Genomic DNA, 25,215 nt, shown 5'->3' with positions numbered 1-25,215 from the left:
GTGTATGTGACCAATAACATCTGCTAACCATGTGTATGTGACCAATAACACCTGCTAACCATGTGTATGTGACCAATAACATCTGCTAACCATGTGTATGTGACCAATAACATCTGCTAACCATGTGTATGTGACCAATAACATCTGCTAACCATGTGTATGTGACCAATAACATCTGCTAACCATGTGTATGTGACCAATAACATCTGCTAACCATGTGTATGTGACCAATAACATCTGCTAACCATGTGTATGTGACCAATAACATCTGCTAACCATGTGTATGTGAACAATAACATCTGCTAACCATGTGTATGTGAACAATAACATCTGCTAACCATGTGTATGTGAACAATAACATCTGCTAACCATGTGTATGTGACCAATAACATCTGCTAACCATGTGTATGTGACCATTAACATCTGCTAACCATGTGTATGTGACCAATAACATCTGCTAACCATGTGTATGTGACCAATAACATCTGCTAACCATGTGTATGTGACCATTAACATCTGCTAACCATGTGTATGTGACCAATAACATATGCTAACCATGTGACCAATAACATCTGCTAACCATGTGTATGTGACCAATAACATCTGCTAACCATGTGTATGTGACCATTAACATCTGCTAACCATGTGTATGTGACCAATAACATCTGCTAACCATGTGTATATGACCAATAACATCTGCTAACCATGTGTATGTGACCAATAACATCTGCTAACCATGTGTATGTGACCATTAACATCTGCTAACCATGTGACCATTAACATCTGCTAACCATGTGTATGTGACCAATAACATTGGATTTGCCATATTTATGAAGACCTTTTTCCATTCTACAGAAGCCTAAAACCCCAAACAGCAAACAATGCAGTTGTAGAAACAGGGATCCGAGCAAGAGAGAGAACAACCTCTCACAAACAAACACCTTTCACACCTTTAAAAGGGACAATCTGTAGTTGCTACATCCTTCAGAGGACTCAAATGATTGATACGAACCCGCTGAATCCTGAAGAATATAACTTCCACATGCTCGCTCTGATATTCTGAGTTATTTGTCTTTATGGATGGTTGATCCTTGCATCCACAGCTCTGTCTATGAATCTGAGAGGTTACATTTCTCCTGCTCCGTCCCTCAGCCTCGTCCCTCAGTCTCGTTCCTCAGTCTCCAACGGTTACATTTCTCCTGCTTCATCCCTCAGCCTCCAACGGTTACATTTCTCCTGCTCCGGTGGGCGTGTCCCCTACCCTCCAGGAGGCTGGTGAAGCGGTGTGCGTGTCTCTTACCCTCCAGGAGGCTGGTGAAGCGGTGTGCGTGTCTCCTACCCTCCAGGAGGCTGGTGAAGCGGTGTGCGTGTCTCCTACCCTCCAGGAGGCTGGTGAAGCGGTGTGCGTGTCTCCTACCCTCCAGGAGGCTGGTGAAGCGGTGTGCGTGTCTCCTAACCTCCAGGAGGCTGGTGAAGCGGTGTGCGTGTCTCCTAACCTCCAGGAGGCTGGTGAAGCGGTGTGCGTGTCTCCTACCCTCCAGGAGGCTGGTGAAGCGGTGTGCGTGTCTCCTACCCTCCAGGAGGCTGGTGAAGTGGTGTGTGTGTGTGTGTCTCCTACCCTCCAGGAGGCTGGTGAAGTGGTGTGTGTGTCTCCTACCCTCCAGGAGGCTGGTGAAGTGGTGTGTGTGTGTGTGTGTCTCCTACCCTCCAGGAGGCTGGTGAAGTGGTGTGTGTGTGTCTCCTACCCTCCAGGAGGCTGGTGAAGTGGTGTGTGTGTGTGTCTCCTACCCTACAGGAGGCTGGTGAAGTGGTGTGTGTGTGTCTCCTACCCTCCAGGAGGCTGGTGAAGTGGTGTGTGTGTGTCTCCTACCCTCAAGGAGGCTGGTGAAGTGGTGTGTGTGTGTCTCCTACCCTCCAGGAGGCTGGTGAAGTGGTGTGTGTCTCCTACCCTCCAGGAGGCTGGTGAAGTGGTGTGTGTGTATGTCTCCTACCCTCCAGGAGGCTGGTGAAGTGGTGTGTGTCTCCTACCCTCTGAATGATGTCCACGGAGGCTGGTGAAGTGGTGTGTGTTTCCTACCCTCCAGGAGGCTGGTGAAGTGGTGTGTGTTTCCTACCCTCCAGGAGGCTGGTGAAGTGGTGTGTGTCTCCTACCCTTCAGGAGGCTGGTGAAGTGGTGTGTGTGTCTCCTACCCTCTGAAATGTCCAGGAGGCTGGTGAAGTGGTGTGTGTCTCCTACCCTCTGAATGATGTCCAGGAGGCTGGTGAAGTGGTGTGTACTACAGCTCTCAGCCAGGTCCACCAGTAGCTGGGTAGCCTGTCTCCTCACAGCCAGGTCTCTGTCCTCTGCTATCCCACTGAGCTGAGGAACCACCACCACCTCGATCAGCTCCTCCTGGGAAGGAGAAGACAGAATGAACACGCAGGGAGAGATGGAGAGAACGGGAGAGGGAGTGAAGGAGAGTAGTTTGATAGTGAGTGAGTGGGTGAGTACCTCGTAGAGCTGGCGGTTGGTGCTGAGGACAAAGGAGAGGATGTGAAGCACTTTGATCCTGATCACACTACGACTCTCATTCCTGGGGGGGAAAGAGAGAGAGACACAGAAAGAGAGAGAGACCCAGAGAGAGGAGAGAGAGAGAGCCAGAGAGAGGAGAGAGAGAGACCCAGAGAGAGGAGAGAGAGAGACCCAGAGAGAGGAGAGAGAGAGAGACACAGAAAAAGAGAGACCCAGAGAGAGGAGAGAGAGAGACCCAGAGAGAGGAGAGAGAGAGACCCAGAGAGAGGAGAGAGAGAGAGACACAGAAAAAGAGAGACCCAGAGAGAGGAGAGAGAGAGACCCAGAGAGAGGAGAGAGAGAGACCCAGAGAGAGGAGAGAGAGAGAGACACAGAAAAAGAGAGACCCAGAGAGAGGAGAGAGAGAGACCCAGAGAGAGGAGAGAGAGAGACCCAGAGAGAGGAGAGAGAGATACCCAGAGAGAGGAAAGAGAGATACCCAGAGAGAGGAAAGAGACCCAGAGAGAGAGACCCAGAGAAGCAGTTTAACACAAACTTTCTTTCCCTAAATAATGTTCAACATAAGACAGGAATGACAATCACTCAACGGGCACCTATAACAACTTTTAGTTTGGTTTTTGTTTCCATGGCGACTGCCTGTTTTGGTATCCGTGGCGACCACACAGCACTATACAGTTACCTGAAGAACTTCTCCATAAGGCGGTGTAGGCTCTGGATCCACCCGTCTTTAGCTGGCTGGATGGACTGGGCCCGGTACGATATCAGAGTCAGCACCGACGCATCCTGATGACATCACAACAACAACTCCTTACAAGAACAATGGAAGACAAAGTGAAGGCAAATAACAGATATCACACAAAGACTGTCAGACTCAGGGAAAAAAGAGAGAGAGAAGGGCTGATAAGAAGAGGAAAGGAGAAGAGGAGGAAGAGGAGGGCCGATGACAGGGGGAAAGGAGAAGAGGAGGAAGAGGAGGAAAGGAGAAGAGGAGGAAGAGGAGGGCCGATGACAGGGGGAAAGGAGAAGAGGAGGAAGAGGAGGAAAGGAGAAGAGGAGGAAGAGGAGGGCCGATGACAGGGGGAAAGGAGAAGAGGAGGAAGAGGAAAGGAGAAGAGGAGGAAGAGGAGGAAAGGAGAAGAGGAAGAAGAAGAGGAAAAGAGGAGGAAGAGGAGGAGTGACTTACAGGTCTTTTGTCAGCACACTTCTCCACCAGACTGAAGAACTTGTCAGATGATCCATGGAAGCCGTTCTGCTCATAGAGCTCCTCCACTGTAGTCAGCAACTCAAACACTATGGACTTCAGCTCTGCACTGCCTATCGACTGGAGAGAGAACTACATTCATTTTCTCGGTCTGTCTGTATGTGTGTCTCTGTGCGTGTGTGTGTGTGTGTGTGTCTGTGTGTGTGTGTCTCTGTCTGTGTGTGTGTGTGTGTGTGTGTGTCTCTGTGTGTGTGTGTGTGTGTCTCTGTGTGTGTGTGTGTGTGTGTGTGTGTGTCTCTGTGTGTGTGTGTGTACCTGAATCTGCTGTAGTAACCTCTCTATGATCCCCAGCAGTATGTCCCATGTGACCACCTGGAGTTCCTTGCCATACTTCTTTATCAGTCTGGTGATGGACAGAACGATCTCATACGACACCATCTCGTTGGCACACCACATCGCCTGGGGGTTAAAGGTCAGGGGTTGGTCAGAGGTCAAAGTCAAAACTCCTCTAATGCACCTTTAAAATGCTGAATCTTTCCTCCATCTCTCCCCCCCTCCCTCTCTACCTCCTCCCTCCCTCTCTGGATCCTACCTTATAGAATGATGGGAGGACCAGGGTAGGGGTGTTCTTTAAGGCTGGGAGACGGTGCGCCCCCCATAGAGCCATCCCTACGAAGAACACTGCTCCTCTCAGCAACGGAGAATCCTCCATATACGCCCTGACAGAGAGAGAGAGGACAGGTTAGACACACACACAGAGAGAGAGGACAGGTTAGACACACAAAGAGAGGTCAGGTTAGACACACACACAGAGAGAGGACAGGTTAGACACACACACAGAGAGAGGACAGGTTAGACACACACACACACACACACACAGAGAGGACAGGTTAGACACACACACACACACACACAGAGGACAGGTTAGACACACACACACACAGAGGACAGGTTAGACACACACACACACACACACACACACAGAGGACAGGTTAGACATACACACACAGAGAGGACAGGTTAGACACACACACAGAGAGGACAGGTTAGACACACACAGAGAGGACAGGTTAGACACACACAGAGAGGACAGGTTACACACACACACATAGAGGACAGGTTAGACACACACACATAGAGGACAGGTTAGACACACACACACACACACACACACACACACACACACACACACACACACACACACAGAGGACAGGTTAGACACACACACACAGAGAGAGGACAGGTTAGACACACACACACAGAGAGAGGACAGGTTAGACACACACAGAGAGAGGACAGGTTAGACACACACAGAGAGGACAGGTTACACACACACACATAGAGGACAGGTTAGACACACACACACACACACACACAGAGGACAGGTTAGACACACACACACACACACACACACACACACACACACACACAGAGGACAGGTTAGACACACACACACAGAGAGAGGACAGGTTAGACACACACACACAGAGAGAGGACAGGTTAGACACACACAGAGAGGACAGGTTAGACACACACAGAGAGAGGACAGGTTAGACACACACAGAGAGAGGACAGGTTAGACACACACAGAGAGAGAACAGGTTAGACACACACACACACAGAGAGAGGACAGGTTAGACACACACACACACACACACACGGAGAGGACAGGTTAGACACACACACAGAGAGGACAGGTTAGACACACACACACACAGAGGACAGGTTAGACACACACACACACAGAGAGGACAGGTTAGACACACACAGAGAGAGGACAGGTTAGACACACACAGAGAGAGGACAGGTTAGACACACACAGAGAGAGGACAGGTTAGACACACACACACACAGAGAGGACAGGTTAGACACACACACACACAGAGAGAGGACAGGTTAGACACACACACAGAGAGAGGACAGGTTAGACACACACACACACACAGAGGACAGGTTAGACACACACACACAGAGAGAGGACAGGTTAGACACACACACACAGAGAGAGGACAGGTTAGACACACACACAGAGAGAGGACAGGTTAGACACACACACAGAGAGAGGACAGGTTAGACACACACACAGAGAGAGGACAGGTTAGACACACACACAGAGAGAGGACAGGTTAGACATACACAGAGAGAGGACAGGTTAGACATACACACAGAGAGAGGACAGGTTAGACACACACACAGAGAGAGGACAGGTTAAACACACACACAGAGAGAGGACAGGTTAAACACACAGAGAGAGGACAGGTTAGACACACAGAGAGAGGACAGGTTAGACACACAGAGAGAGGACAGGTTAGACACACAGAGAGAGGACAGGTTAGACACACAGAGAGAGGACAGGTTAGACACACAGAGAGAGGACAGGTTAGACACACAGAGAGAGGACAGGTTAGACACACAGAGAGAGGACAGGTTAGACACACAGAGAGGACAGGTTAGACACACAGAGAGAGGACAGGTTAGACACACACACAGAGAGGACAGGTTAGACACACACACACAGAGAGGACAGGTTAGACACACAGAGAGAGGACAGGTTAGACACACACACACACACAGAGGACAGGTTAGACACACACACACAGAGAGGACAGGTTAGACACACAGAGGACAGGTTAGACACACACAGAGAGGACAGGTTAGACACACACACACACACAGAGAGGACAGGTTAGACACACACACACATAGAGAGGACAGGTTAGACACATACACACACACAGAGAGGACAGGTTAGACACACACACACACACAGAGAGGACAGGTTAGACACACACACACACACACACACACACAGGACAGGTTAGACACACAGAGAGGACAGGTTAGACACACACAGAGGACAGGTTAGACACACACAGAGGACAGGTTAGACACACACAGAGAGGACAGGTTAGACACACACACACACACACACACACACACACACAGAGAGGACAGGTTAAACACACAGACAGGACATGTTAAACACACAGAGAGGACAGGTTAAACTAAACACACGCAGGCACACACACGCAGGCACACACACACAGAGAGGACAGGTTAGACACACAGAGAGGAGAGGTTAGACACACAGAGAGGAGAGGTTAGACACACGCAGGCACAGGCACACACACACACACACACACACACACACACACACAGGGTTGTTACCTCTCCTCCATGATACGGCACATGGTGTATATGGCACTATGGCCCAGATGAGTCCCCAACACCTTCCTCATCAACTGGAGAGATGGAGGAGAGGGGAGGAGAGGGGAGAGGAGGAGAGTAGGAGAGGGGAGGGGGGAGAGTAGGAGAGGGGAGGAGGAGAGGCGAGATGAGAGAGTAGGAGAGTAGAGGGGAGATGAGAGCGTAGGAGAGGGGAGATGAGAGAGTAGGAGAGTAGAGGGGAGATGAGAGCGTAGGAGAGGGGAGATGAGAGAGTAGGAGAGGGGAGATGAGAGAGGAGGAGAGGGGAGATGAGAGAGGAGGAGGAGAGATGAGAGGAGGAGCAGTATTATCATCTGCCAAATTGTGTATAAACTGTTGATCATTTCTAACAGTTAGATGTTAGAATATTAATCATTACTATTATTACTATTATTATTATTATTGTTTAGTCAGATTAATTAACATGACAAGTAGATCATCAGACACTCACTCACCAACGCTCCCTCCCCCAACGCTCCCTCCCCCAACGCTCCCTCCCCCAACGCTCCCTCCCCCAACGCTCCCTCCCCCAACACTCCCTCCCCCAACACTCCCTCCCCCAACACTCCCTCCCCCAACACTCCCTCACCTTCCAGCAGGACTCACAGAACTCCTTGACGTTGACGGTGCGACAGAGAGTGATGATGAAGACGGTGAGGGAGTCAGAGGGGAGGCAGTTATAACACACCACCGCATCCAGCACCTGTAGAGCCATCTGGACACACACACGCCGAGACGACACACACACACCGAGACGAAACACACACACACCGAGACGACACACACACACACACCGAGACGACACACACACACACACCGAGACGACACACACACACACACACACCGAGACGACACACACACACACACACCGAGACGACACACACACACACACAGAGACGACACACACACCGAGACGACACACACACCGAGACGACACAGACACGTAAGGGTTAATGACCTCATGAATAAAAAGCCCAGAGTTGTAAAACCTCGACATCAGAGTAAATTAAATATTACCTCAATGTCTGTCGAGGCTGTTGTCCGGTTACACAGCAGACAGATCTTCCTGTTGGACAAAACCACACACACTGAGACCTAGCGCGTGTGTGCGTGTGTGTGTGTGTGTGTGTAACTAATCAGAAGACCCCACAAAAATATTATACTAACAAATATTTGACCAACTGGGGACATTTTGTTAGTCCCCACAAGGTCAAATGCCATTTCTAGTGGGGTTTAGGGTAGAATTAGAGTTAGGTTGAGGGTTAGGAGCTAGGGTTTTGAGTTAAGGTTAGGGTACAGGTTAGGGATTAAGGTTAGGGTACAGGTTAGGGATTAAGGTTAGGGTACAGGTTAGGGATTAAGGTTAGGGTACAGGTTAGGGATTAAGGTTAGGGTACAGATTAGGGTACAGGTTAGGGATTAAGGTTAGGGTACAGGTTAGGGATTAAGGTTAGGGTACAGGTTAGGGATTAAGGTTAGGGTACAGGTTAGGGTACAGGTTAGGGTACAGGTTAGGGATTAAGGTTAGGGATTAAGGTTAGGGATTAAGGTTAGGGATTAAGGTTAGGGATTAAGGTTAGGGATTAAGGTTAGGGTACAGGTTAGGGATTAAGGTTAGGGTACAGGTTAGGGTACAGGTTAGGGATTAAGGTTAGGGATTAAGGTTAGGGATTAAGGTTAGGGATTAAGGTTAGGGATTAAGGTTAGGGTACAGGTTAGGGATTAAGGTTAGGGTACAGGTTAGGGATTAAGGTTAGGGTACAGGTTAGGGATTAAGGTTAGGGTACAGGTTAGGGATTAAGGTTAGGGTACAGGTTAGGGATTAAGGTTAGGGTACAGGTTAGGGATTAAGGTTAGGGTACAGGTTAGGGATTAAGGTTAGGGTACAGGTTAGGGATTAAGGTTAGGGTACAGGTTAGGGATTAAGGTTAGGGTACAGGTTAGGGATTAAGGTTAGGGTACAGGTTAGGGATTAAGCTTAGGGTACAGGTTAGGGATTAAGGTTAGGGTACAGGTTAGGGATTAAGGTTAGGGTACAGGTTAGGGATTAAGGTTAGGGATTAAGGTTAGGATTAAGGTTAGGGATTAAGGTTAGGGATTAAGGTTAGGGTACAGATTAGGGTACAGGTTAGGGATTAAGGTTAGGGTACAGGTTAGGGATTAAGGTTAGGGTACAGGTTAGGGATTAAGGTTAGGGTACAGGTTAGGGTACAGGTTAGGGATTAAGGTTAGGGATTAAGGTTAGGGATTAAGGTTAGGGATTAAGGTTAGGGATTAAGGTTAGGGATTAAGGTTAGGGATTAAGGTTAGGGTACAGGTTAGGGTACAGGTTAGGGTACAGGTTAGGGTACAGGTTAGGGATTAAGGTTAGGGATTAAGGTTAGGGATTAAGGTTAGGGATTAAGGTTAGGGTACAGGTTAGGGATTAAGGTTAGGGTACAGGTTAGGGATTAAGGTTAGGGTACAGGTTAGGGATTAAGGTTAGGGTACAGGTTAGGGATTAAGGTTAGGGATTAAGGTTAGGGTACAGGTTAGGGATTAAGGTTAGGGTACAGGTTAGGGATTAAGGTTAGGGTACAGGTTAGGGATTAAGGTTAGGGTACAGGTTAGGGATTAAGGTTAGGGTACAGGTTAGGGATTAAGGTTAGGGTACAGGTTAGGGATTAAGATTAGGGTACAGGTTAGGGATTAAGGTTAGGGTACAGGTTAGGGATTAAGGTTAGGGTACAGGTTAGGGATTAAGGTTAGGGATTAAGGTTAGGATTAAGGTTAGGGATTAAGGTTAGGGATTAAGGTTAGGGTACAGGTTAGGGTACAGGTTAGGGTACAGGTTAGGGATTAAGGTTAGGGATTAAGGTTAGGGATTAAGGTTAGGGATTAAGGTTAGGGATTAAGGTTAGGGATTAAGGTTAGGGATTAAGGTTAGGGTACAGGTTAGGGAAAATAGTATTTTGAATGGGACTGAATTGTGTGTCCCCACAAGGTTAGTTGTACAAGACTGTGTGTGTTCTTACTGGACCATGACGGATACGTTCTGGTCGAGGTAGCAGCTGTTGAACTTGACCAGGTTGACCAGGACGTGGAGGAAGTCCGCGGTCAGACCAATGTCCATCCACAGCAGGACAAACCCAGCTGCAGGTGATCAATAAATTAAATCAACCAGTCAGTCAAACAATATCGTGACCAAATCAGTCAAAAATATCGTGACCAAATCAGTCAAAAATATTGTGACCAAATCAGTCAAAATATATCGTGACCAAATCAGTCAAAAATATCATGACCAAATCAGTCAAAAAATATCGTGACCAAATCAGTCAAAAATATCGTGACCAAATCAGTCAAAATATATCGTGACCAAATCAGTCAAACAATATCGTGACCAAATCAGTCAAAATATATCGTGACCAAATCAGTCAAAAAATATCATGACCAAATCAGTCAAACAATATCGTGACCAAATCAGTCAAACAATATCATGACCAAATCAGTCAAACAATATCATGACCAAATCAGTCAAACAATATCATGACCAAATCAGTCAAACAATATCATGACCAAATCAGTCAATATCTTTCTCAAGGGTCCCAGTTGGGCTGTTCATTGGACCAGTGAATATCTCGTGGACAGACTCCGTAACATGGTAACATGGTAGTGTAACGACTGTCAAAAGACTGTGGGGTGGAATCATCTACATCACAGGTCACAGTGTAAAAAGGGTTGATGTTGTCTCACCTATGTCCTCCTCCAGGTACGTGATGTCCTTCCCGTTCTCCGTCAGGGCCTTGAACACCTCCAGCCTGTCAGACAGGTCCTCATTGGACGGCTGGTAGTCTCTGATCACCTTGAAGAAGAAGGCCCGCAGAGGACCCAGACGCTCACCCTGGTAGACACACACACACACGCAAGCACACACACAGAGAGAGAGAGAGGCAACACACACAGGAAATCAACATACTTTCTTGTTCTCTGTGGTGCCTCCTAGATAGTGTGTGTGTGTGTGTGTGTGTGTGTGTGTGTGTGTCTATGTCTCTGTGTGTGTCTATGTGTGTGTGTGTGTGTGTGTGTGTGTGTGTGTGTGTGTGTGTGTGTGTATCTGTGTGTGTGTGTGTGTGTGTGTACCTGTCCCTGTATGACAGCTCTGAGGAGCAGCAGGACAGCATGTCTAGCTTCAGGTGGCTGTTCTGGAGTCAGCATGTCCTCCACCGCCTTCCATACGGCTTCCACTGCATGCTGTAAAACACACACATTAATACACACACACACACACAAATACACACACACACACACACACACATTAATACACACACACACACACACAGAGAGAGGGAGGCAACACACACACACACACACACACACACATTAATACACACACACACACACACACACATTAATACACACACACACACACACAGAGAGGGAGACAACACACACACACACACATTAATACACACACACACACACACACAGAGGGGGAGGCAACATACACACACACACACAGAGACGGAGGCAACACACACACACACACATTAATACACACACCAGATTAATAGACAGTTGGTTGTTTAGCAACAATAGCGACGCGTGCTGAAAAACAGACAGGGTCGGCTTAGATTGTTGGCAACACGGAAACTAAACATTTCATCTCCAAATGTTTATTGGAAACATAAATACATTTGCACAGTGAACACTGGTCTCTTAAATACATCATTACAGTTGTTGGTTAGCTAGCTAGCAGATTTTAACCATACAGTATTAGCATAGATGTGACCTCAGTCAAAACAAGACATGGTATCAAGAACCAGATTTTAACCATACAGTATTAGCATAGACGTGACCTCAGTCAAAACAAGACAAGGTATCAAGAACCAGATTTGAAGAAACGAGCTGAAAAGGAGCCCCCGACGATTCCCCACACGACAGCTTCTTATCGCTGTGTGGCCATGTAGAATCACAACACACTGACTTCTGACACACTGAAGTGTGTGCATCTTTTTTGTGACGTTGTTAGCTAACCCGTCTACACACACACACACACACGGTGTGCTCTCTCACCTCCTCAAACTTCTTGGCCTTGGCCAGGTCGGAGACATGGTTAGCAACCCGGATTCTGTTGCTAAGGCCACAGTCAGGGTGCAGCTCCTGAAGAGAAAGACAGCAAGATGGTCAGAGACAGAAAACTGATTGTGTGTGTGTGTGTGTGTGTGTGTGTAGTTGCGTCACACTCTCACATACCTTGAGTATATCCAGTGTGATGATGAACTCTGAGGGCTTGCTGTCTGTCTGCTTGCTGGGGGGTCGAGGGGATCCCAAACCAAATATCCCCTTTACCTTGTCCTTCAGACTCTCTTTACTGGGCTGCTTGTTCATGGCTGGGGGTCCAGGAGGGGTCCTGTGGGGAGGGACCAGGCAGCTTACACTCTACTGGGGCTCTGGGGGAAACAGAGGGAGAAACACAGGTTAGTAGAACCAGCAGGGTCAGAGAGAGAACATGAATAATATTGGGTGGTAGAGAGAGAGAACATGAATAGTATTGGGTGGTAGAGAGAGAGAGAACATGAATAGTATTGGGTGGGAGAGAGAGAACATGAATAGTATTGGGTGGTAGAGAGAGAACATGAATAGAACATGAATAGTACTGGGTGGTAGAGAGAGAACATGGATAGTATTAGGTGGTAGAGAGAGAACATGAATAGTATTGGGTGGTAGAGAGAGAGAGAACATGAATAGTATTGGGTGGTAGAGAGAGAGAGAGAACATGAATAGTATTGGGTGGTAGAGAGAGAGAACATGAATAGTATTGGGTGGTAGAGAGAGAGAGAGAACATGAATAGTATTGGGTGGTAGAGAGAGAGAACATGAATAGTATTGGGTGGTAGAGAGAGAGCATGAATAGTATTGGGTGGTAGAGAGAGAACATGAATAGTATTGGGTGGTAGAGAGAGAGCATGAAAAGTATTGGGTGGGAGAGAGAACATGGATAGTATTGGGTGGTAGAGAGAGAACATGAATAGTATTGGGTGGTAGAGAGAGAGAACATGAATAGTATTGGGTGGTAGAGAGAGAACATGAATAGTATTGGGTGGTAGAGAGAGAACATGAATAGTACTGGCTGGTAGAGAGAGAACATGAATAGTACTGGCTGGTAGAGAGAGAACATGAATAGTACTGGCTGGTAGAGAGAGAACATGAATAGTACTGGCTGGTAGAGAGAGAACATGAATAGTACTGGCTGGTAGAGAGAGAACATGAATAGTACTGGCTGGTAGAGAGAGAACATGAATAGTACTGGCTGGTAGAGAGAGAACATTAATAGTATTGGGTGGTAGAGAGAGAACATGAATAGTATTGGGTCGTAGGGAGAGAACATTAATAGTATTGGGTGGTCCATTATTCCACTCCTCTATGGGAACTTTGTATCATTTAGAAAAGCCATGGAGTTGTCTTAGTGTCTCGGAAAACAGTTGGTTATCAATGTTCAGTTTATTGATTAAGTTTCCTCAAATCCTACCCACTCGCCTCCTTTTAACCACAAGGTTGCTTCTCCTCAGACCTTCAATGTTTTTTATTTATTTTTATACCAGAAATAAAATTCACTCAAAATGTGTTTTGAGTACAAGGAATCAAGGAAAGATCAATTGAGAGAGCCCTGGCCCAACTTGTTGCATTACGTGACTGCTGTTAGTTTCTGTCAAACAGATAAATGACAGACAGAGACATGCCCCAACATCACACCCCTTCTCGACATCGTTTTTGTCCTTTGCACCTGTGGTTCTCCATAAATTAGTGCACGTCCAGACTCACACCACATGCATCTTGCAAAGCGAGCTAGGGGTTAGGAGCACATGAGATACCAAACAATTGCCCTAGAACCATCCCATTCCTCTGCACATTCTAAAGGGCCTTGATATGATATTCATAACGTTGTTGTTACATAAAGCAAATAATAACCGCTTGTACAGAAAGCAGCTAGGATGACTCTGTTATGGTCACGGGAAAGTGGTAGTTTGTTTGTCCGTGCTAATATAGAATACGCACCAAATGGCACAATCACTACATATAGAATATAGTGCCATTTGGGACGCAATTAGGCTATACTTCAGTAGCTAGTCAGTAGTACCTACAACCTCGGGATCAGCGACAATCAGCTATTGAGTTCTAGCTGGGGAGAGAGAGAGAGAGAGAGAGTACCACGAAACAAGCCAGGAGAATGTTGAAATAATTCTCCCTGTCAAGCAGAGAGAGAACCGAGTGAACAACGACAGCTAACTAATATTATCTAGTTCAGTTTTAGAGGTAACAACAGTACCCATTCAGGTGCCCATTCGTGTATGTTCAACATCCGTCCGGAACAGCTGACAAAATAGCGGACAGGGAGAGAGAAAGAGCGACACAAACAAGCACTAATAAATACATATTGTTGACTAGCTATCTGCTTGTTTTCGTTCCAGACCTAGGGCTTTAAAAACAACGGAAGTTCATACCTTCTATCGATCTAGATGCGTTTCTGGCGTCATTCACGTGAGGCTGGCAGGTGGACAAAATACCGAGCAAGGCAAATTCATGCATTTAGAATTTGTTTATCCCAATATTTCAAAAGCTTTCCCCAAGTCAGATCAGTCCCCCCACTCGACAACCGGATGGACTGTCGGGCACTTCCTATAAAAACACGTTTGTCGCGGGAGCTGATGGGAAATGTAGTTCCTGCTAAAAACATTGCTCGACGAAGCAAGAGGTGTCGAGTTAAAAATTTAACATGTGTTTAATGTTCTAGTTTGTCTTAACGTGCCTGTCGTTTGAAAATGAAATCAACAACCCTAGTAGGTCACGTTTCAATATCTATCAATAGTACTTGGAAAATGTTACCAAAACTTGCATACATGTGTTTTAGCTAGCTAACCAGATTATCACTCAAATAGATAACAAGCTAATGTTGTTAGCCACGGTCCGTCCCACTTGCAGCACAACGGTATCCTATGCTTTACACTGTTTCAAAATGACCTCGCCTTATTTCGTTGAGAGTACCGCGGTCATCACTCGGAGCGGTAACAAGACCGTGCCCCGTGCCGGTTTAGCCACGACGTTAAAAACTAGGATGGAGAGGAGAGTGTTGAGGGCGCACGTGAAACAGGAGGAAGAAGATTCGAGCGTATCAAATCAGAGTTTGGGACGAGACGCTTCAGGTATGAATCCGTTTTATCACAACATTGCCCTTCTGACATTTACGAACTGAAGCAATGTCTTGCTGCATGATTGAGGGACTTTCAGATGGGACAAGCTGTAGCCTAAAACAACAACTAAGAGATGACTACAGTCTTCAGAGAAAGAGAGCCTATGGCCTGGCTATATGCACACAGTCTGAATACGCCCCTAATTAATCGACACAGGTGACGATGTCGTCTACTACTTCCTGTATGTTCAGTTGTTCTGTACATGAAGAATGTGACATAATTTCTGTATGACTCAGAATGTTCAGCACACCTCATCACTCAACTTCTGTCCCCCGCCCCTACTTTCCCTTGCAGATATTGGCTCCTCTAGGTTCCGTCGCTCATCCATCGGCCAATCACAAGCTGAGCCAGACAAAGCCCTGTGTCTGTTACCACTGGCACCCATCCTGCGTAGGAGGCGGGGCCAGGTGAAGGTGGAATACGATGGGAAGGAGGAGCCTAAACACTGGGAGCCTCCTGATTGGAGCAAGCAGCTGGGTCATGTGCGTCAGATGAGGAGCACCAGGGATGCGCCTGTTGACCTCATGGGGGCGGAGAAATGCTACGACACACACGCCCCTGATGAGGTGGGTGAGACCCCACTGGTTTCTGTCTCTCTGCCGTACACCCCCCACTACCGTACATCCCCTCGTCTCCTCTCTCCCCCTCTTACCTCCCCACCTTCTTTCCTCTCCCCTCCTCTCTCCCCCTCTTACCTCCCCACCTTCCTTCCTCTCTCCCCCTCTTACCTCCCCACCTACACCCTGGCCACTGTCTCCCCTCCCCCTCTGTCCGCTCCCTCATCCTCTCCGGGTCAGAGGTGGACCAGCCCCTGCTACCCCCTGCTCCGTGCCGTCCACACATTCTTCCCCGGGTATCATGAACCTCCTGTTGACCTACCAAGAGACCGCTTCCTGCCTCGGCTCCTCCCTCTTCCGCGCCCTCACCTTCCCCGAGTACGCCCTCGCCTTCCCCGAGTTCGCCCTCGCCTTCCCCGAGTTCGCCCTCGCCTTCCCCGAGTTCGCCCTCGCCTTCCCCGAGTTCGCCTGGGGGGCGGAGACCTGATCTACACCTGGGGGGCGGAGACCTGATCTACACCTGGGGGGCGGAGACCTGATCTACACCTGGGGGGCGGAGACCTGATCTACACCTGGGGGGCGGAGACCTGATCTACACCTGGGGGGCGGAGACCTGATCTACACCTGGGGGGCGGAGACCTGATCTACACCTGGGGGGCGGAGACCTGATCTACACCAACCACTGTAGAGCAGTGTCAGAAATAGGCTACACCAGGGCTTTGTGCATTTTGACCCTATATTTCACCCCTAAAGTAATGTAGGAGGTTGAGGGAGCTCCGCTCTCCGCCCCCCCCCCCCCCAACAACAAATAAGACCCCTGAAGATGGTCAACCGGGGTAAAATATGCTCACGAGATGTTTCACTGTCTGTCAAAGACCACTGGGTTTAGCACTGATACTGGTCTATGTAGAACTGGTCAGGATCTATGTAGGATTATGTAGAACTGGTCAGGATCTATGTAGGATTATGTAGTACTGGTCAGGATCTATGAAGGATTATGTAGAACTGGTCAGGATCTATGTAGGATTATGTAGAACTGGTCAGGATCTATGTAGGATTATGTAGTACTGGTCAGGATCTATGAAGGATTATGTAGTACTGGTCAGGATCTATGTAGGATTATGTAGTACTGGTCAGGATCTATGAAGGATTATGTAGTACTGGTCAGGATCTATGTAGGATTATGTAGTACTGGTCAGGATCTATGAAGGATTATGTAGTACTGGTCAGGATCTATGAAGGATTATGTAGTACTGGCCAGGATCTATGTAGGATTATGTAGTACTGGTCAGGATCTATGTAGGATTATGTAGTACTGGTCAGGATCTATGAAGGATTATGTAGTACTGGTCAGGATCTATGTAGGATTATGTAGTACTGGTCAGGATCTATGTAGGATTATGTAGTACTGGTCAGGATCTATGAAGGATTATGTAGTACTGGTCAGGATCTATGTAGGATTATGTAGCACTGGTTAGGATCTATGTAGGCCTATGAAGGACTATGTAGCACAGGTCATGATCTATTTGGGTCTATGTCACATTATGTAGTACTGGTAATGCCACAATGTAACACTGGTCATGACAATATGTAACACACAAAGGTCTCATTGCTGACACATACAGTATGTCGTCTGTGCCAATCACACAAACTCCTTTTCCACGGCTGGTGGTGACTGTTTCCTTTAGGACGTTTGAACACACACAGGTAGTAGCAGGGTTCCACCAGTAGAACTAGATGAACCCTGCAGGTAGAACAGTAGAATACACAGAGGTAGTAGCAGGGTTCCATGCAGGTAGAACAGTAGATTACACAGCGGTAGTAGCACGGTTCCACCAGTAGAACTAGATGAACCCTGCAGGTAGAACAGTAGAATACACAGAGGTGGTAGCAGGGTTCCATGCAGGTAGAACAGTAGATTACACAGAGGTAGTAGCAGGGTTCCACCAGTAGATGAACCCTGCAGGTAGAACAGTAGAACACACAGAGGTAGTAGCAGGGTTCCACCACTAGATGAACCCTGCAGGTAGAACAGTAGAACACACAGAGGTAGTAGCAGGGTTCCACCACTAGATGAACCCTGCAGGTAGAACACACAGAGGTAGTAGCAGGGTTCCACCAGTAGAACTAGATGAACCCTGCAGGTAGAACAGTAGAACACACAGAGGTAGTAGCAGGGTTCCACCACTAGATGAACCCTGCAGGTAGAACAGTAGAACACACAGAGGTAGTAGCAGGGTTCCACCAGTAGAACTAGATGAACCCTGCAGGTAGAACAGTAGAACACACAGAGGTAGTAGCAGGGTTCCACCACTAGATGAACCCTGCAGGTAGAACAGTAGAACACACTGAGGTAGTAGCAGGGTTCCACCACTAGATGAACCCTGCAGGTAGAACAGTAGAACACACAGAGGTAGTAGCAGGGTTCCACCTGTAGAACTAGATGAACCCTGCAGGTAGAACAGTAGAACACACAGAGGTAGTAGCAGGGTTCCACCACTAGATGAACCCTGCAGGTAGATCAGTAGAACACACTGAGGTAGTAGCAGGGTTCCACCAGTAGAACTAGATGAACCCTGCAGGTAGAACAGTAGAACACACAGAGGTAGTAGCAGGGTTCCACCACTAGATGAACCCTGCAGGTAGAACAGTAGAACACACTGAGGTAGTAGCAGGGTTCCACCAGTAGAACTAGATGAACCCTGCAGGTAGAACAGCAGAACACAGAGGTAGTAGCAGGGTTCCACCACTAGATGAACCCTGCAGGTAGAACAGCAGAACACAGAGGTAGTAGCAGGGTTCCACCACTAGATGAACCCTGCAGGTAGAACAGTAGAATGCCCATTAGAGGTGCAGGGGTTCTACAGAGCAGGGTCAGAAGGCTGTAGATCTGATTTATGTTCCAGGATAAAGGTGAAATACATGCAGCACTATAAAAGGAGGATGTGGAACTGCAGTTATGTCACTGGATATGATTTGTTATGAGCTTACGTAACAAACAGTGCAAAAGGGTTGGAGATGGGAGATGGGCCGAGCTAGCAAGCTGGGGTGTATTCATTAGGAACCAAACAGAAGCAAACAGAACTAGGCGGGACTTAGCTGAATTTGTCCAATAGAAACACTTGATTTCGCTTTCCGTTGGAAAACGTTTTGCTACAGTGTGCGACTAATTAAATACATCCCAAGCTGTTTTCATGAGGCCAGTTCAATCAGGCTTTACCACCATGACAGACAAGGATATACAAGTTAGATGTTACGTGACATGTTAGTTATGCACACCTGTTCTCCCACCAGGAGTGATGAGTCAACCTCATTCTGAGACCTCTTTAGAAACAGTGTACGCCTACTGAACACTCCATTCTAACACAAGGCAGTGCATAAGAGGCATACTAGCAAGGAGATACTTTTGGTTATGTAATGTATGTGGACACCTGCTCATTGAACATCTCATTCCAAAATCATGGGCATTTTATATTGAGTTGGTCCCCCTCTTTTACTGCTATAACAGCCTCCACTCTTCTGAGAAGGCTTTCCACTAGATGTTGGAACATTGCTGCAGGGACTTGCAGCCAAGAGAGAGCATTAGTGAGGTCGGGCACTGATGTTGGGCGATTAGGCCTGGTTTGCAGTCGGCGTTTCAATTCATCCCAAAGGTGTTCGATGGGGTTGAGGTCAGGGCTATGTGCATGCCAGTCAAGTTCTTCCTCATTGACCCACACTCTGTATGGGCCTCGCTTTGTACACAGGGGCGTTGTCATGCTAAAACAGGAAAGGGCCTTCCCCAAACTGTTGCCACAAAGTTGGAAGCACAGAATCGTCTAGAATGTCATTGTGCACTGTAGCATTGAGATTTCCCTTCACTGGAACTAAGGGGGCCGATCCATTAAAAACAGCCCCAGACCGTTATTCTTCCTCCACCAAACTTTACAGTTGGCACTATGCATTGGGGCAGGTAGCGTTTTCCTGGCATCCGCCAAACCCAGATTCGTCCATCGGGACTGCCAGATGGTGAAGTGTGATTCATCACTCCAGAGAACGCGTTTCCACTGCTCCAGAGTACAATGGCGGAGAGCTTTACACCACTCCAGCCGACGCTTGGCATTGCACATGGTGATGCTTAGCCATGGAAACCCATTTCAGGAAGCTCCTGACGAACAGTTCTTGTGCTGACGTTGCGTCCAGAGGCAGTTTGGAACTCGGTAGTGAGTGTTGCAACCAAGGAAAGACTACTTTTACATGCTACGCACTCCAGCACTCTGAGGTTCTGTTCTGTGAGCTTGTGTGGCCTACCACTTTGCGGCTGAGCTGTTGTTGCTCCTAGACGTTTCCACTTCACAATAACAGCATTTACAGTTGACCGGGGCAGCTCTAACAGGGCAGATATTTGTTGAACTGACTTTGTTGGAAAAGTGGCATCCTATTCCAGAGCTCTTCAGTAAGGCCATTCTACTGTCAATGTTTGTCTATGGAGATTGTATGGTGGTGTGCTCGATTTTATACACCTGTCAGCAATGGGTGTGGTGAGATAGCCGAATCCACTAATTTGAAGTGGTGTCCATATACTTATGTGTATGTAGTGTAGTTTACTATCTAAAAGATACCAGATTAAAGACTCTCTCCCCTCCTCTTCCCCTTCCCATCAAGTGAGGCATTACCAGGTCCTGGTCTCTCTAAAGTTGTCTAGCCAGATTAAAGACTCTCTCCCCTCCTCTTCCCCTTCCCATCAAGTGAGGCATTACCAGGTCCTGGTCTCTCTAAAGTTGTCTAGCCAGATTAAAGACTCTCTCCCTTCCTCCTCATCTCTTCCACCAGGTGCGACGTTACCAGGTGCTGGTGTCTCTGATGTTGTCAAGCCAGACAAGGGACCAGGTGACCAGTGCGGCTCTGCAGAGACTCAGGGCTCATGGCTGTACAGTGGACAACATAGTCAACACTGACGATGACACACTGGGACAACTCATCTACCCTGTCGGCTTCTGGAAGGTAACGCACACTATACACTGCCTTCACAAAATATTCACACCCCTTGACTTTTTTCCACATTTTGTTGTGTTACAAAGTGGGATTAAAATGGATTTAATTGTGGGGGGTTATGGGTCAACGATCTACACTCTGTCACAGATAAAGTATAAATATTTGTAGAAAATTCATGGAAATAAAACACTAATATATCTTGATTAGATACGTATTCAACCCCCCCTGAATCAATACATGTGACAGCGACTACAGCTGTGAGTCTTTCTGGGTACATCTGTAAGAGCTCTCTACACCTAGATTGATCTGTGAGTCTTTCTGGGTACATCTGTAAGAGCTCTCTACACCTAGATTGATCTGTGAGTCTTTCTGGGTACATCTCTAAGAGCTCTCTACACCTAGATTGATCTGTGAGTCTTTCTGGGTACATCTCTAAGAGCTCTCTACACCTAGATTGATCTGTGAGTCTTTCTGGGTACATCTCTAAGAGCTCTCTACACCTAGATTGATCTGTGAGTCTTTCTGGGTACATCTCTAAGAGCTCTCTACACCTAGATTGATCTGTGAGTCTTTCTGGGTACATCTCTAAGAGCTCTCTACACCTAGATTGATCTGTGAGTCTTTCTGGGTACATCTCTAAGAGCTCTCTACACCTAGATTGATCTGTGAGTCTTTCTGGGTACATCTCTAAGAGCTCTCTACACCTAGATTGATCTGTGAGTCTTTCTGGGTACATCTGTAAGAGCTCTCCACACCTAGATTGATCTGTGAGTCTTTCTGGGTACATCTCTAAGAGCTTTCCACACCTAGATTATGCATCATTTGCCCATTATTCTTTTCAAAATTCTTCAAGCTCCATTAAATTGGTTGTTGTTCATTGCTAGACAACCATTAGGTTTTGCCATATATATATTTTTTTTTAAGTCAAAACTGTAACTCGGCCACTCAGGAACATTTAACTGTCTTCTTGGTAAGCAACTCCAGTGTAGATTTGGCCTTGTGTTTTAGGTTATTGTCCTGCTGAAAGATGAATTAATCTGCCAGGGTCTGGTGGAAAGCAGACTGAAGCAGGTTTTCCTCCAGGATTCTGCCTGTGCTTAGCTCCATTCTGTTTATTTTATCCTGAAAAACTCTCCTGTCCTTAACAATTAAAAGCATACCCATAACATGATGTAGCCACCACTATCCTTTAAAATATGGAGATTGGTAATCCGTAATATGTTTGAGGCAAATCCAATACAACACTTTGTATTCAGGACAAAAAATGTATTGCTTTGACACATTTTTTGCAGTATTACTTTAGTGACTTGTTGCAAACAGGATGTATGTTCTGGAGTATTTGTATTCTGTACAGGCTTCCTTCTTTTCACTTGGTCATTTATGTTGGTATTGTGGAGTAACTACAATGTTGTTGATCCATCCTCAGTGTTTTATCACAGCCATTAAACGTAGTCACCATTTGTCTCATGGTAAAATCCCTGAGCAGTTTCCTTCCTCTCCGGCAACTGAGTTGGGTTGAACGCCTGTATCTTTGTAGTGACTGGGTGTATCGACACCATCCAAAGTGTAATTACTAACTTCACCATGTTGAAAGAGATATTCAATATCTACTTTTTATTTTTACCCATCTACCAACTCATCTGCTCTACTTTGTGAGACATTGGAAAACCTTCCTAGTTTTTGTGGTTGAATCTGTTTGAATACTTGTGAATAAAACCTTGATATGTCTTCTCTCCTACCCCCCCTCCTCCAGACCAAGGTGAAGTACCTGAAGCAGACGTCAGTGATGCTCCAGAGGGAGTTTAGAGGGGACATCCCTAACACAGTGGAGGGCCTGGTACGACTACCTGGAGTAGGACCCAAGATGGCTCACCTGGCCATGGACATCGCCTGGCACCAGGTCTCTGGCATAGGTAGGTATGGCTCATATACAGTTTGAAGTCGGAAGTTTACATACACCTGAGCCAAATACATTTAAAGTTTTTTACAATTTCTGACATTTAATCCTAGTAAAAATTCCCTGTCTTAGGTCAGTTAAGATCACCACTTTATTTTAAGAATGTGAAATGTCAGAATAATAGTAGAGGTTTTATTTCTTTCATCACATTCCCAGTGGGTCAGAAGTTTACATACACTCAATTAGTATTTGGTAGCATTGCCTTTAAATTGTTTAACTTGGGTCAAACATTTCAGGTAGCCTTCCACAAGCTTCCCACAATAAGCTGGGTGAATTTTGGCCCATTCCTGCTGACAGAGCTGGTGTAACTGAGTCAGGTTTGTAGTCCTCCTTGCTCGCACTCACTTTTTCAGTTCTGCCCACAAATTTTCTATAGGATTGAGTTCAGGGCTTTGTGATGGCCACTCCAATACCTTGACTTTGTTGTCCTTAAGCCATTTTGCCACAACTTTGTTTGCTTGGGGTCAGTGTCCATTTGGAAGACCATTTGTGACCAAGCTTTAACTTCCTGACTGATATCTTGAGATGTTGCTTCAATATATCCACATAATTTTCCATCCTCATGATGCCATCTATTTTGTGAAGTGCACCAGTCCCTCCTGCAGCAAAGCACCCCCACAACATGATGCTGCCACCCCCGTGCTTCACGGTTGGGATGGTGTTCTTCGGCTTGAAAGCCTCCCCCTTTTTCCTCAAAACATAACGGTGGTCATTTTGGCCAAACAGTTATATTTTTGTTTCATCAGATGGTGTTTATCTATGCGTACTATTGTTTGTACAGATGAACATGGTACCTTCAGGCGTCTGGAAATTGCTCCCAAGGATGAACCAGACTTGTGGTCTCCAATTTTTTTCTGAGATCTTGGCTGATTTCTTTTGATTTCCCCATGTCAAGCAAAGAGGCACTGGCCTTGAAATACATCCACAGGTACACCTCCAATTGACTCAGGCTAATTGACATTATTTATCAGAAGCTTCTAAAGCCATGACATTTTCTGGAATTTTCCAAGCTGTTTCAAGGCAAAGTCAAGTTAGTGTATGTAAACTTCTGACCCACTGGAATTGTGATACAGTGAATTATAAGTGAAATAATCTGTCTGTAAACAATTGTTGGAAAAATGACTAACCAACTTGCCAAAACTGTAGTTAGTTAACAAGAAATTTGTGGAGTGGTTGAAAAACAAGTTTTGATGACTCCAATCTAAGTATATGTACATTTGACTTCAATTGTAGGACTACAAATCCCATACTCTAGTCTGCATGTTGTGATGTGGTCTGTTGTGCAGAGTTGTAGTTCTATTGGATTATATTGTGGGCGTCTTATAATGGGATAGTTGTTCTATTGTTTGTGTGTGTGAGTAGGCGTGGACACACACGTCCACCGTATCTCCAACCGGCTGGGATGGACGAGAGGTGGGACCAAGAACCCAGAGGAGACACGCAAGGCCCTGGAAGACTGGTTACCAAGGTGACACCACCACTTCCTCTACCCCATCAGGTCACTCGTTAACCAGTCACTGACCAATCAGATCCCTTACAGCAGGAAAGAGAAACATTTTGCCTTGTGGTTTCTGTCCGACATGATTTTGATGATGACGATTGATGATCTTCCTCTCTCTTCCCCGACACAGGGATCTATGGAGTGAGATCAACTGGTTGCTGGTGGGGTTTGGTCAACAGGTGTGTCTACCTGTCAATCCTCTCTGCTCCGTGTGTCTGAACCAGCACAGCTGCCCCTCCGCCCACCAAGCCTCCCCAGCCAAGAGGCCTAAAGCTGGGTCACCTCGCTCACCACACTCCCCCAAGATCTCCAGGGTCAAGCTGGAGCCTGGTTCGCTTGGTTTGGGGTTACCACCCCCTTCAGCCACACCGGTCAGAGGAACCTCTGGCTACCACCCTCTCCCCCCCAGAAAGAGGAAGTCGAAAGCCAAAACCTTCTCTACATGATACGACAGAAGAGGGTAGCATCCCTTCAGAAATGTCAGGACCGTGTCCCAATTTTCTCTCCTTCCTCCCAAAGTGTGCTCTTGTCACTTCCCCTGACTGATGTGAAATGACCAGTACTAGAAATATGGTGGTAACGCCTACGAGCCCAGTGGTATTAACTGCTTTAGCGGGGACACCATTTTTGGACCGAATCTCTGTGGACTCATTTCTCACAACACCCCAACTAAACCTTCAAATCTTTACATTTAGATTTTTACTTCAACTAATAAATAAATTCTCAATAAAATAATTTTTCAAATGATCTCAAACACATTTGTATATTGTCCAATACAATAATCGTCACTCAATGTTTCGTTCCCAAAACATAGCGACCTGACAATTTATCCTTTAACTAGGCAAGTCAGTTAAGAACCAATTCTTATTGACAATGACGGCTGAGGAACGGCGGGTTCCTTGTTCAGGGGCAGAACGACAGATTGTGGTGATCTCGGGGATTCGATCACTGGCCCAACACCCTAACCACTAGGCTACCTACAATACCACTGATGTGTAGGGGTCAGAGGTCCATTGGAATTAACAATGCGAGTGTAAAACACCCTGTTACTCAGCCACAAGGGATTGAGTTCCCCCAG

At 46.7% G+C, this 25,215-nt stretch overlaps 2 protein-coding genes across 16 annotated transcripts in view; one reads left to right on the top strand and one right to left on the bottom strand.

The window, feature by feature from the left end:
- tsc2 (TSC complex subunit 2) overlaps positions 1-14,592 on the bottom strand; it is a 67,547-nt gene extending 52,955 nt beyond the window's left edge. For all 10 annotated transcript variants that reach the window (XR_016485660.1, XR_016485661.1, XR_016485662.1 and 7 more), the window contains exons 1-15: positions 14,402-14,592; positions 12,153-12,349; positions 11,973-12,059; positions 11,040-11,150; positions 10,653-10,800; positions 9,935-10,052; positions 7,938-7,986; positions 7,510-7,635; positions 6,882-6,955; positions 4,306-4,432; positions 4,029-4,172; positions 3,696-3,833; positions 3,192-3,295; positions 2,492-2,573; positions 2,237-2,392 (exon numbers count right to left, since the gene is read on the bottom strand). Coding sequence is in view for 7 of the 10 variants with exons in the window: in XM_090195275.1 (XP_090051401.1) it covers positions 2,237-2,392; positions 2,492-2,573; positions 3,192-3,295; positions 3,696-3,833; positions 4,029-4,172; positions 4,306-4,432; positions 6,882-6,955; positions 7,510-7,635; positions 7,938-7,986; positions 9,935-10,052; positions 10,653-10,800; positions 11,040-11,150; positions 11,973-12,059; positions 12,153-12,287 (1,599 nt within the window). In the remaining 3 variants the exon portion in view is untranslated. The remainder of the gene's footprint in view (positions 1-2,236; positions 2,393-2,491; positions 2,574-3,191; positions 3,296-3,695; positions 3,834-4,028; positions 4,173-4,305; positions 4,433-6,881; positions 6,956-7,509; positions 7,636-7,937; positions 7,987-9,934; positions 10,053-10,652; positions 10,801-11,039; positions 11,151-11,972; positions 12,060-12,152; positions 12,350-14,401) is intronic.
- Positions 14,593-14,597: 5 nt separating this feature from the next.
- Positions 14,598-24,891, top strand: nthl1 (nth-like DNA glycosylase 1). Of its 6 annotated transcripts, none has more exons than XM_090195291.1 (7): positions 14,848-15,100; positions 15,443-15,714; positions 20,518-20,688; positions 22,433-22,596; positions 22,877-22,953; positions 23,999-24,104; positions 24,268-24,891. In XM_090195291.1, the coding sequence occupies exons 1-7, from the start codon at positions 14,848-14,850 to the stop codon at positions 24,581-24,583; spliced, it is 1,359 nt and encodes a 452-aa protein (XP_090051417.1). In that variant the 3' UTR covers positions 24,584-24,891. The 6 variants fall into 6 exon arrangements, with proteins under 6 accessions (XP_036828963.1, XP_090051421.1, XP_090051419.1 ...); XM_090195292.1 differs by having other exon boundaries at positions 15,098-15,304; XM_036973068.2 differs by lacking the exon at positions 22,877-22,953 and having other exon boundaries at positions 14,598-15,100; positions 22,433-22,592.
- The last annotated feature ends 324 nt before the right edge of the window (positions 24,892-25,215 follow it).

The sequence above is a fragment of the Oncorhynchus mykiss genome, chromosome 13 (genome assembly GCF_057628025.1).
Source record: "Oncorhynchus mykiss isolate SJ-2025 chromosome 13, ASM5762802v1, whole genome shotgun sequence".
Classification (NCBI taxonomy): Eukaryota; Metazoa; Chordata; class Actinopteri; order Salmoniformes; family Salmonidae; genus Oncorhynchus; species Oncorhynchus mykiss.
Note: the sequence above shows the minus strand (reverse complement) of the source record. Positions and strands in the feature narration are given on the sequence as shown.